The following is a 13,643-nucleotide window of genomic DNA, read 5'->3' as shown; positions in this document are numbered from 1 at the left end:
GATAGCCTAAACCTTTTCCGGTACATCAAGTACAACCTAAGAAACCACAGTCACCGCCTCGCCATGACCATTCCTCATTTTTTGGCATTTTACTACCATAAAATTTGAATTCCGCTCGATTCCTCTGTTTTCGTTTGCTATAGCCCACACCTTCCGCCGTGGGCCCGGGCCCCCGGACCCGGATTGCCTAACATTTTTTCAGGACATTAAATACAACTAAAGGAACCACAGTCACTGCCCCGCCATGATCATTCTTCATTTTTTGACGTTTTACGGCCATAAACTAGAATTTCGCCTGATTCCAAAATTTTCATGTGTTATAGGAATCGAGAGCCGTTCGAGTTTTTTGGACATCAAATACAACCTAAGGAACCACGTTCATTGCCCTTCCATGACCGTTCCTCATCTTTTGGCATTTTACGATCATAAAACATAAATTTCTCTCGATTCCTATATTTTCGTATGCTGTAGCCGACGCCTTCCGCCGTGGGCCCGGGTTCCCGGACCCGAAGCACCTAAAATTTTTCCTAGTCATCGAATACAACCTAAAGAATCACAGTCACCGCCTCACCATGACCGTTCCTCATTGTTTGGCATTTTATGGCCATAAAACTAGTATTCCGCCCGATTCCCATATTTTCTTATGCTATAGCCCACGCCTCCGTCGTAGGCACGGGCCCTCGGACCTGGATCGCCTAAAATTTATCCAGGACATCAAATAATACCTAAGAAACCAAAGTCACTACACCACCATGACCGTTCCTCACTTGTTGGCGTTTTACGGCCATAAAACTAGAATTCTGCTCAATTCCCATATTTTCGTGTGCTACGCCGCTGGCTCGGGCCCCCGAACCCGGATAGCCTAAAATTTTTTCGGGACTTCGTATACAAACTAAGGAACCACAGTCACCGTCCCGCCATGACCGTTCCTCATTTTTTGGCGTTTTGCGGCCATATAACTTGAATTCCACCCGATTCCCATATTTTTGTGTGCTATAGCCCATGCCTCCGCCATTGGCTCGGGCCTCCGGACTCGGATCGCCTAAAATCTATCCGGGACATCAAATACAATATAAGGAACCAAAGTCACCGCCCCACCATGACCGTTCTTCATTTGTTGGCGCTTTACGGCCATAAAACTAGAATTCTACCCGATTCCCATATTTTTGTATGCTATTGCCCACGCCTCCGCCGTGGGCTATAGCTCCCGGAACCGGATCGCCTAAAAAGTTTTTGGGATGTTAAATACAACCTAAGGAACCACAGTCACCGCCCCTCCATGACTGTTCCTCATTTTTTGGCGTTTTGCGGCCATAACACTAGAATTAAGCCCGATTCCCACATTTTCTTGTGCTATAGCCCACGCCTTCCGTCGTGGGCCCAGGCCCCCGGACCCGGATCGAATAAAAAAAATTTTGGGACATCAAATACAAACTATGGAACCATAGTTACTACCCAGCCATGACCGTTCCTCGTTTTTTGGTGTTTTATGGCCATAAAACTTGAATTTTGCCCGATTCCCATATTTTTGTGTGCTTTAGCCCACGCCTCCGCCGTTGGCTCGGGCTTCCGAACCCCGGATAGCCTAAAAAAATTTTGGGACGTCGTATACAACTTAAGGAACCACTGTCACCGCCCCAACATGACCGTTCCTCATTTTTTGGCATTTTGCGGCCATAAAACTATAACTCTGCCTGATTCCCATATTTGCGTATGCTATAGCCCACGGCTTCCGCCGTGGGCCCGGACCCGGATCGCCTAAAACTTTTCAAGGACATCAAATAAAATCTAAGGAACCACAGTAATCACTCCGCCATGACCATTCCTCATTTTTTGGCGTTTTGCGGCCATAAAACTTGAATTCCGCTCGATTCCCATACTTTCGTTTGCTATAGCCCACACCTCCACCGTGGGCCCGGGCTCCCGGACCCGGATCGCCTAAAATTTTTCCTGGATAGCAAATACAACCTAAGGAACCACATTCACCGCCCCAACTATGATTGTTCCTTGTTTTTTGGCATTTTAAGGCCTTAAAACAAGAATTTCGCTCGATTCCCATATTTTCGCGTGCTATAGCCCACGCCTTCCTCCTTGGGCCCGGGTCCCCCAGACCCGGATCTCCTAAATATTTTCTGGGACATCGAATACAACCTAAGGAACCACAGTCACTGCCCCTCCATGATTGTTCCTCATGTTTTGGCATTTTACGGCCATAAAACTAGAATTCCGCCTGATTCCCATATTTTCGTGTGCAATACCTGGATCGCCTAAAAAATTTTCGGGACATCAAATACAACCTAAGGAACCACAGTCACTGCCCAGCCATGACCGTTCCTCGTGTTTTGGCATTTTACGGCCATAAAACTTGAATTCCGCCTGATTCCCATATTTTTGTGTGCTATAGCCCATGCCTTCGCCGTTGGCTCGGGCCCCCGAACCCGGTTCGCCTAAAAATTTTTCGGGACTTCATATACAACCTAAGGAACCACAGCAACCGCCTCGCCATGACCGTTCCTCGTTGTTTGGCGTTTTGCAGCCATATAACTAGAATTCTGCCCGATTCCTATATTTTCGTGTGCTATAACCCACGCCTTCCGTCGTGGTCCCGGGCTCCCAGACCCGGATCGCCTAAAAACTTTTAGGGACATCCAATACAACCTAAGGAACCACAGTCACCGCCCATCCATGATTGTTCCTCGTTTTTTGGAATTTTACGGCCATAAAATTTGAATTCTGCCCGATTCCCATATTTTTGTGTGCTATAGCCCAAGCCTCCGCCATTGGCTCGGGTCCCCGAACCCGGATCGCCTAAATCTATCCGGGACACCAAATACAACATAAGGAACCAAAGTCACCGCCCCACCATGACCGTTCCTCATTTGTTGGCGTTTTACGGCCATAAAACTAGAATTCTACCCGATTCCCATATTTTTGTATGCTATTGCCCACGCCTCCGCCGTGGGCTATAGCCCCCGGAACCGGATCGCCTAAAAGTTTTCTGGGATGTTAAATACAACCTAAGGAACCACAATCACCACCCCTCTATGACCTTTCCTCATTTTTTGGCGTTTTGCGGTCATAATACTAGAATTACGACCGATTCCCATATTTTCGTGTGCTATAGCCCACGCCTTCCGTCGTGGTCCCAGACCCCCGGACACGGATCGATTAAAAAATTTTCGGGACATCAACTACAACCTAAGGAACCACAGTCACTGCCCCAGCCATGACCGTTGCTCATTTTTTGGTGTTTTAGGGCCATAAAACTTGAATTCCGCCCGATTCCCATATTTTTGTGTGCTATAGCCTAAGCCTCGGCCGTTGGCTCGGGACCCCACACCTGGATCGCCTAAATATTTTCTTGGACGTCGAATACAACCTAACGAACCACAGTCACCGCCCCTCCATGACCGTTCCTCATATTTTGGTGTTTTGCGGCCATAAAACTAGAGTTCCGCCTGATTCCCATATTTTCGTGTGCTATAGCCCATGCCTTCCACCGTGGGCCCGGACCCCCGAACCCGAATAGCCTAAAATTTTTACGGGACATCAAATACAACCAAAGGAATCACAGTCACAGCCCCGCCATGACCATTCCTCATTTTTTGGCATTTTGTGGCCATAAAACTTGAATTCCGCTCGATTCCTTATTTTCGTGTGCTATAGAGCACGCTTTCGGCCGTGGGCCAGGGCCCCCACACCCGGATCCCCTAAAAGTTTTCCGGGACATCAAATACTACCTAAGGAACCACATTCACAGCCCCGCCATGACCATTCTTCATCTTTTGGCATTTTACGGCCATAAACTAGAATTCCGCCCGATTCCCATATTTTCGTGTGCTATAGCCCACGCCTCCGCCATGGGTCTGGGCCCCCGGACCCGGATTTCCTAAAAAATTTTCGGGACATCATATACTACCAAAGGAACCACATTCACCACCCTGACATGATCGTTCCTCATTTTTGGCATTTTACTGCCCTAAAACTAGAATTCCGCCTGATTCCTATATTTTTGTGTACTATAGCCCTTGCCTCCGCCGTAGGCCAGGGCCCCCGAAACCAGATCGCCTAAAATTTCTGAGACATCAAATACAACCTAAGGAACCAAAGTCTCTGCCCCACCATGACCGTTTCTCATTTGTTTTACGTTTTACGGCCATAAAACTAGAATTCTGCCCGATTCCCATATTTCTTGTGTTATAGCCCACGCCTTCCGCCGTGGGCCCGGACCCCCGGACCCGGATCGCCTAAAATTTTTTTGGGACGTCGAATACAACTTAACGAACCAAAGTCACCGCCCCGCCATGAGTGTTCCTCATTTTTTGCCATTTTGCGGCTATAAAACTAGAAATCTGTCCGATTCCCTTATTTTCGTGTACTAGCCTACGCCTTCCGCCGTGGGCCCGGGCCCCCTGACCCATAATGCCTAAAAAAATTCCTAGACATCAAATACAATCTAAGGAACCACAGTCATAACCCCGCCATGAGCATTCCTCATGTTTTGCGTTTTGCGGCCATAAAACTTGAATTCCGCTCGATTTCTTTTTTTCGTGTGCTACAATCTAAGGAACCACAGCCACCACCCCGCCATTACCATTCTTTATTTTTTTGGCGTTTTACGTCCATAAAACTAGATTTTCGCCTGATTCCCATATTTTCTTGTGCTATAGCCCACGCCTTCGCCGTGGGCCTGGGCCCCCGAACCCGGATAGCCTAAAATTTTTTCGGTACATCAAGTACAACCTAAGGAACCACATTCACCTCCCTTCCATGACCGTTCCCCATGTTTTGGCATTTTACGGCCATAAAATTTGAATTCCGCTCGATTGCTATATTTTCGTTTGCTATAGCCCACGCCTTCCGCCGTGGGCCCAGGCCCCTGGACCCGGATCGCCTAAAAATTTTCCGAGACATCAAATACAAGCTAAGGAATCATAGTCACCGCCCTGCCATGACCATTCTTCATTTTTTATGGCCGAAACTTCGAGAGTTTTTCAGAGGAAATATTTGGGTAAGGATTCTTGACTTGTTTTTGATTAATTCCCACTAAGATATCATTTATTCTTCCTTTAATTAAGGATTTGGGTTGTGAAATTTGTGAAAAAGGTGGGAAAATCCTTAGGCCGAATTTTGAAATTTTGATATAGAATTTTGTATCGGATTTGAGTAATTTTAGTATAGGTGAACTCGAAATCGAATGGGTGTTCGTATTTTATGACTTTTACCTGATTCTTAGACTTAGGCCTGGGGTCGACCTTTTGGGGTGATTTTTGATTCCTTGCTAAAGTCGTAGATTTATTATTTAAATTAGTTTCTTGTAGTTGTATTCATGGTATGTAATTGCTTTTAGATAGATTTGGGCCGTTCGGAGTCAGAAAGTCGAGGGAAAGGCATTCTTATCGACTAATTAAGCTTGGTTTGCGGAAATGACTTGTCTAACCTTGTGTGGGCGGAAATCCTCTTAGGATTTGGTACTGTTGTAATAATTTGTGATATGTAAGTGCCGTGTATGCGAGGTGATGAGTGCGTACACGAGCTAAATGTGGAAATTCCGGTTCTTGCTAAGTAGTTTTCTTTTAATTCCTTAACTGAGTTGCCTTAGCATGTGTAATTATCATGTTTAGCCTAGTATCACATGTCTACGTGTCTTAACTCTTACTTGCAATTTGTGCAGCATGCTTAGTTGAATTACCTGCTTCCTTGATTTTGTATTCAGTCTTTGACTGTAGGATTCCTTGCTGTAAATTCATTGTTCCATAAGTTATGAGTTGTGTATTTACTTTTGGGACTACAAGGCGGTACCTCGGGAGCTCCCTGTTGCATATTTACTTTTGGGACTACGAGGCGGTACCTCGGGAGCTCTCATGTTGCATATTTACTTTTGGGACTACGAGGCGGTACCTCGAGAACTCCCCTGTTGCATATTTACTTTTGGGACTACAAGGCAGTTCCTCGGGCTCCCATGTTGTGTATTTACGTTTGGGACTACGAGGTGGTACCTCGGGAACGCCCATGTTGTTTACCTCTATTTGTTGTGTTGTTATCTTTTTGTAATTTCTCATTGTTAAACTCTTAGTCATTTCACTATATTAATATATTTTCTGCCTTGTTTCCTTTTATTCCAGTAGGGCCCCGACCTGACCTCGTCACTACTCTACCGAGGTTAGGCTTGGCACTTACTGGGTACTGTTGTGGTGTACTCATGCTACTCTTCTGCACATATTTTTGTGCAGATTCAGGTTCTATCTACCATGCCAGATACCAGTGAGATAGCCTGTACGTGGAGACTTCAAAGTACATCTGCCAGCGTCCGCAGATCTCGGAGTCCCCCTGTATCCTTATTATATTATTTTTCCTTATTCTCTTTAGACTCTGATGTATAGGGACACTTAGTATTTTCTCTTAGAAGCTTGTGACTTATTTCTATCGGGTTTTGGGAGTTGTAATTATTTGAATCGTTGTTTCTATTTATATTTCATGTGTTGAGGTTTGAGTTCAGTTTATATTCTGTTATTCCGCACAAATGTTAGACTTACCTAGTCATAGAGACTAGGTGCCTTCACGACATCCTACGGAGGGAAATTTGGGTCGTGACAGTTTCTTCTCTTGCTTGGTTTATGTCAAAGTTATCAGTTTTATAATAATTATCGATCATATATAAATTTCTAAGATTTATATGGGTATGCGACTTAAGATGGGTTGGTATTAAGAAAAAAATTGTGCTTATTTTTTCTCAAGAAATTTTTGGCAGATTTGTTGGCTGCTTGGAATTTTTTGTCCCGTTCTAAACTCATAGAGATTTGATATGTTAGCAATACATATTAAACTCAAAAAAAGGACACAAACATAGAACTTGATAAAGCAATTCAAAGTTCCATTCAATATTCACTTTCTCTCAAAAGGAAATATACATCAAATTATATATTATTTTCTTGAAAGATATACTTTATGTCATTAAAGTGTGCTTCATAGTTACACTTCCTATAATTTTTAACTGATTTTGACCATCTAACAATTATGAATATTATGAAAATTTTAAAGGCCAATTTTTGTAAGTTATTAACTCAACATTAGTCATTTTCAGAGTTTATATTGTTATATCATTAATTTATTTTTGTAGGAGTTATAGGCCAACCTCTTCATCCCTATATTTTCAGAAGACCAAAAGATTTAATTTTTAATTTGTTTTATTTAAAGACGTAACGTGATAAAACTATTTTTATTTGTCTTCCGTATTAGAGCACAAAAATAGCAATAATTTTAAGATATTCCTATAAAACTTTGAGAATTTCCATGTGGTATGATTTATCCTTCATTAAGCCAGCTAAATAGAATATGTGAACATTTTTCAGAAAGTTACACTTTTTTATAGTTCAAATACATCATTTGATACTATTTATGTAAATTTCTAAAAATTATTTATTCAATTAACATAAAAAAATATACGCAAAGCGCATACCCTAAAGCTAGTATATATATATATATATATATACACACACACGCACATACGCGCATAAGTTATGCAAATAATATTATGCAATGTTTTATAGGACAAATCAAGTAACATATCCTTTGTATGAGAAACCCAGTATCAAAGTACTAATAAAATATTTTTGATGTAAAAACCTTCTAAATTGAATGCTCACTACCAATAATCCCATACGAATCAAATTATGACTCAATTGGTTATCCAGTAACTTTTAAGAAAAAAATTCATAATACCATAATAAATTGAGCTAAATTAAAAAATAATTTATAATAAATTGAGCTAAATTAAAAAATAATTTTACATGCACTAATAATATCAATAATTTCTACTAAAAATTTTAAGTGATTATAGCAGATTGTCTGCTCCTTTGATTTTAGATTATTGATGAAGAACTAACCTAAATAATCATCATTCAAACGTTTTAAGCTAGAAATAGTTTACAAAATATTAATTTGGTTAAAAACCAACAATAGTTAGATTAGGTTGGGTAGTAGCTTTTTTCACTTGGTTTGATGTGATTTGATTTTCAAATTTTAAGCCCCGACTGCATCCCAATACCTGCTTACGTAATGTAGGCTTTTAGGTTTAGATTGACCGTCTGCTCTTGTTTCCGTTACTGTTAAGACAAATTTACCTGTGTCTGAAAAATAAGCTCAGAACTGATAACCGTAAGATTGCTGCATAACATGGCACATGAAGAAGTACGTAATTATATGTATGAGACTGACAACTACTACTAAACTACCCTATCCATAAGCATTTTTACCCTTCTGCTAATTAACCTCCAGTACATGATCAGTGAAACATCACTACGACACAAGAAATATCGTCGGGACTCCCCCTCATTAGTGCTTCAGTGATCAACTCTTCTGCTGCTTTCTTCCCATGCTCAATCCCTCTAATGCATTCTGCTACTACTTCATTCGACATTACCTGCATATGCATTATTTACAATAAATCCATCTGAACGACCGATCTCAGTTTATAGCATAGTCATTTCCCAGCTTGGGAGAGGAGTGGTATCTTCCTCAGTTGAGACAGACATATATATCATGTTAGCGTCCCAACTCAGAATCTGTATTGAACAAATTCTGAGAACTTAAGTACTACATACAATGAACATCTCTATGGATATTATAACATGTCATTAAGAGTAAATTAAAAAGTTAAAGATTACAAAATCTCCAGATATAAGATACAGATATGCATCATTCCATTCCGAACATAGTGCCAATTTTTGTCTAGGCAGTGCTCAAATTATACTACTTTATGGCATGTAATGGGAAAAAATATGTATCATCATGGTTTTTAACAGATTCGTCATGTTAAAAATGCTAAGTAAATTCTTAATAATTGCACTGTAAACTACCTTCCACAAGCCATCACTGGCCAAGATTATGAAATCAGTGTCTTTGTCTATTTTCTCAATTGTCACATTAGGTTCCACAGTGATATGGTCTTTCAGTTTTGCATCTCCAAATGCCCTTGTCATGGCTAGTTGGCCATCCACCCGTGGAACATTCCCTGCATTTCAGACAACGCAAGGGAATAGATTGTTAGTCTAAAACCAGATTTAGGAGAAAGATAATTATATCACACATACGCTGTTCTACACGAGCTGAAGATAAATAAGCAGGTTCTCGAGTATGCACCGTGATGCAAGGACCAAATGGCAAAGTACGCAGAAAAGATAACACACACAATGAGATGAAGAGAAACTTTTTCCTGTCCGGAAAATCGACTTCTACCTGTGATTCAAGTAAAGTTCTCTGTTCTTCCACAATATATCTGGCCTTTATTTTCTAGCCTATGCTTTAACCTTATTCTAGAAATGAGTTTTAGAACTGAACTCTATTTCCTCCTCAGTTTATAGTATAATCATTTAAAGTCTAAATGGTGTCCCTCTCAGGTTACGACCTTCCCATCCATGACAGTTTCAAAATTACATGCAAACTCAACGTAACAATCAAGACATCTGCTGGGAATAAGTGGAATCATACCTGGCCCCTTAATAACAAAACCTCCTTTGCTCTCAACTAGGTCTCTTTCTTCCTCCTTATCTGGTTCATGATCAACTGTTATTTGCTTGATATTTCCTCTTTGAATTAGTATTGCACGTGAATCCCCTACATTGGCCACTAGCAACTGCTTCTGATCGATTAATATGGCTGTCACTGCTGTTGAGCCACCTCGTGCTCCAACCACATTCTCTAGAATGTCGTTATCTGTATCTCTATAAGCCTTCTTAAATGCAGTCACAGGATTCTTCCAAAAATCAGGCTGTTCAGCAAAAACTTCTGATTTTGAGCCATATAAAACTTTGATTAACCGACCCTATCTCACCATTTTGTGGCATTAATCTAGACCGTCTAATCTCTATTTACAATGCTTTCTTAACTAGTTTTTCCATTGACCAATTCTACAATTCTGAAGTTTCTTGTGTCTTAGTTCAGAATGAAATACTCCTGGCGTATTAGTCCTAAGGAAAAAAGACGCTCGGTTATCAGATCTTAATTTAAAAACAAACTTAGTGATACCTCACTCAGTATATTGTCGAAAAGGTGGCTTTGCAAATATTCTGCAACCTCACGTCCTGAATGACCATCAAATATTGCGTAGAGTCCCAGGTTATGTCCATCCATTTTCCTATTTTCTGCCACCAGATAATCTTCCATCCCATGTTTCATCTTGCCTTCAACTAAATGAAATCCGTGGCTGACACGCCTCTGCTGCTTCTGATCTCCAACGCTGACTTCTACACCCCCACCGTCTTCTTCAGGGTCATCAACAACTTCTCCATCATCCTCATCTTTGTCTCCAGTATCATCACCATCATAGTATTCATCTTCTGCATCATCCTCATCTCGTTCCGCGGTGCTGTTAATCTCTCTGCCTGCTCCATACACTTCTTGCCTCTCTCTCTCCTGAAACGGATAACAAAATTAGAAATCAAGTTACTAACATCGCGATTGCTGACTAATTGCTAGATATACCCAATCCTGTTTATCCCCTTTTTACTAGCACAAATAATAAGAAAATAAAGTTCCAGTTTTTATAAATTTAAGTTGGGTAAAAAACTACTTAAGAGTAAAAACAGGGTCCGGTATGTGAAAAGCGGGTCATTGCTAACATTTTTAACTATACTGAATCTATTGACATCGAGAACCTTTCAATTTATGATAGAAGATCAGGTAACAGATAGAAGCTTCTGTCCAGTAAAATGTCAAGTAAAAGGCCAAGTAACAGCAGAATATTATGTCCATAAGGATTTTCATGGACAAGTTTTGGACAGTCTAACATCATGGAATAAAAAAGAGGGTGGTGAATCGACCCCCGACAGGAAGTGTTGGAGCTAATCCACAAATGGTCGCTGAACTTTACGCACCACAACACTATATTTGTCACATTGAAGTACCTGAACTTTACCCAATACGACATAAAATCACAAAACTTTACCCCACGAAATCTTATGAAAAGAATTAGATTCCTTGCTGCAGGCCAGTGTATATTAGCGAACATAGCAGACCACCGAACAAATAGGAGACAAATACCAAAGAGAGATACACCCTACACCAAACAAACAACTGAAGCAACTAGAGTGAGATCCAGAAAGGAATAGCAAATTTCTAACCTTCAAAAGAACAGATGCCACATCATCTGGGGTCGATGTCCTCTGCAAAGAAAAGCAAAACAACGTTAAACAATTGACCAAAAACAGTATAACCTGGCTGGTGCAGGATTTGATCTTACTTTGCAATAGTTCCATCATTAAGCACCACGCTCGACGATTTTACTAACCGAAATTGGACTGCAAATAAAAAGGATTGCATACCCTTATCTTAATGATATCTGGATCACCTGATTTCCCCCTCTGCAAATAAGAGATGAATCCTCAATAAAGTAAATAAACAAACTTAATAATACAATTTATCAGATTAGGAAACCTAAGACCAGAAACGAATCAATAATTAAGTTTGCATGAAAATCCCTACAATATTTTATCAAGCCTCCACGAAAATAGCAATCATGTATTACTAACAAGAATGACTCAAATTAAAAGCAAGCACCAAACTTTATCACACCATAAAATCCAGTAAACAACATGAAAATTTTAATAGTAGTATACGAGATAACAAGCCTGGCTAAAGGCGAATAGGAGTGAAGCAGGAAAATGGATGGTCGCCTTCATTGAAGCTGCAGTTCTTCTAACAGCAAAAATCCTTAAAAAACCTAACATAATATTGAAGTGTGTTTAAACAATTCTTACCTTAATTCTAACAAAATCAGAACCTTCCATTGTAAGATATTAATGAAGATATGTGAAAGCGCGTTTATCTCTATAAGAAGGGTGCGTTCCGAGGTGTGAAGTGGGAGAGAAGGGATGTCACAATTGGGGTTTTGAATAAAACGACCTTTTGATGCAACAAGTTTGTTCTTTTTCTTGAATTGCCTATGACAGCAGATTTTTTAAACCAGTGAAAGAGAAAGCCAATAAGTGGCGGGAAGAATGAACAGGTGTCCATTAATTCTAAGTGAAGTATAGGAGGAGATAGCGGTGGAAATACACGTGGCGTCGCCAGAGAAGTCGGTGGTTTGCTTGGCTTCTTGGTACGGTGTCTACGCCGTTTCACACAACTTTAATTACTCCCGCTCTTTCCCTGTTGTATTTTCTCTTCTTTGCTTTTTTTTAGGAAGAATAATTGGAGTAGCTATAAAACACGTTAATCAGTTATTGTTATAAATATATTATATTATGGATATTCATTTAGTAATCTGTTATAAATAAACTTTTCGAAGAAGCTTATGTATATAAGATTCCGCCGTAAATATGTTTATCTATTTAGTACTTTATTGAAAATAACTCTCCTCAAGAAACTTATCATTTCGGTACCCCGTTATGCACTGGCGGACCCAGAATTTTGTGCAAGTGGGTTCAATTTTAATAGTACATAACTTTAGTCGTAAAATAATAGTTGTCAATTGGGTTCAAATAAAATATTTATACAAAATTTACGCAGCTTTAATCCTAATTTATACATATACATAGTATTATTTTTTGATGAAACAGGTTCAGTTGAACCTGCTTGCCACCACGTGCGTCCGCCACTGCCGTTATGGATAAACATCATCCCCGATAGAAGATTATCTATATTTGGTACAATGAGTTTATCCTTTCAGTACACCGTTATGGATAAATATCACCCTCGGTAGAAAATTATCTATATCTGGTACAATAAGCTTATCCTTTCAGTACCCAGTTATGGATAAACATCACCCCCGGTAGAAGATTATCTATATCTGGTACAATGAGCTTATCCTTTCAGTATCTCGTTATGGATAAACATCACATCCGTTAGAAGATTATCTATATCTAGTACAAAATTTATCATTCCGGTACCCCGTTGTGGATAAACATTACCCCCGTTAGAAGATTATCTATATCTGGTACAATAAGTTTATCCTTTCGGTACTCTGTTATGGATAAACATTACCCCCGATAGAAGATTATCTATATCTAGTACAGTAGCATCTTACACAACAGCTTGATTTCTTCTATAAATAGAGCAGATTTCAGTTCATTATGAAAATAAATTTGAAATTTGAATAATATATCAGTTTCTCTCTATACTTGTCTTTACTTTATAGTCTCTATTTTATAACATGTTATCAGCACGAGACTCCGCCATCTCGAGCAAATACTTTGAAAGTATCAGAGGTACGAACTTTCTTTTTCTAAATAATGTCAAATCTTTCTAAACTTGAATTTGTAACCCTGGATATATCGAGCAAAAGCTACATGTCTTGGGTGCTTGATGATGAAATTCATCTTGATGTGATGGGTCTAGCAGACACCATCAAGGACAAAAATCAAGCATCAAACCAAGACCGTGCCAAAGTAATGATATTCCTACGCCATCACCTTGATGAAGGCTTGAAAATGGAATATCTCACTATTAAAGATCCAATCATACTGTGAAATAATTTAAAAGATAGATATGACCACCTGAAGATGGTAGTTCTTCCACATGCACGTTATGATTGAACTCATCTAAACAAAATTTTAAATCTATCAGTAAGTATAATTCTGCTATGTTCAGAATTATTTTCCAATTGAAATTATGTGGTAATAATATTACTGATCATGATATGTTGG

At 39.8% G+C, this 13,643-nt stretch overlaps 1 protein-coding gene across 3 annotated transcripts; it reads right to left on the bottom strand.

The window, feature by feature from the left end:
- Window positions 1-8,137: 8,137 nt before the first annotated feature.
- On the bottom strand, window positions 8,138-11,934 carry LOC107830771 (putative protein phosphatase 2C 58). 3 transcript variants are annotated; one of them, XM_016658414.2, is made up of 7 exons: window positions 11,757-11,934; window positions 11,322-11,360; window positions 11,121-11,162; window positions 10,027-10,413; window positions 9,490-9,769; window positions 8,859-9,013; window positions 8,138-8,422 (listed from the first exon to the last, which is right to left on the bottom strand). In XM_016658414.2, the coding sequence occupies exons 1-7, from the start codon at window positions 11,784-11,786 to the stop codon at window positions 8,285-8,287; spliced, it is 1,071 nt and encodes a 356-aa protein (XP_016513900.1). In that variant the 5' UTR covers window positions 11,787-11,934; the 3' UTR covers window positions 8,138-8,284. The 3 variants fall into 3 exon arrangements, with proteins under 3 accessions (XP_016513900.1, XP_016513899.1, XP_016513898.1); XM_016658413.2 differs by having other exon boundaries at window positions 11,628-11,762; XM_016658412.2 differs by lacking the exon at window positions 11,757-11,934 and adding an exon at window positions 11,616-11,750.
- Between the last annotated feature and the right edge of the window lie 1,709 nt (window positions 11,935-13,643).

Source organism: Nicotiana tabacum, chromosome 19 (genome assembly GCF_000715075.1).
Source record: "Nicotiana tabacum cultivar K326 chromosome 19, ASM71507v2, whole genome shotgun sequence".
NCBI classification, from domain to species: Eukaryota; Viridiplantae; Streptophyta; class Magnoliopsida; order Solanales; family Solanaceae; genus Nicotiana; species Nicotiana tabacum.
The sequence above is the reverse complement of the archived record's forward strand: the minus strand, read 5'-3'. Positions and strand labels throughout refer to the sequence as shown.

What these genes read in the sequence shown, in the direction of transcription:
- LOC107830771 (XM_016658412.2), bottom strand. Translation starts at nt 11,726, where the DNA reads ATGTTAGGTTTTTTAAGGATTTTTGCTGTTAGAAGAACTGCAGCTTCA. An exon ending in TTAGCCAGGCTTGTTATCTC is followed by an intron (nt 11,361 to 11,615) that starts GTATACTACTAT and finishes TCTTATTTGCAG; the next exon opens with AGGGGGAAATCAGGTGATCC. An exon ending in TTTTGTTATTAAGGGGCCAG is followed by an intron (nt 9,014 to 9,489) that starts GTATGATTCCAC and finishes TCTGAAATGCAG; the next exon opens with GGAATGTTCCACGGGTGGAT.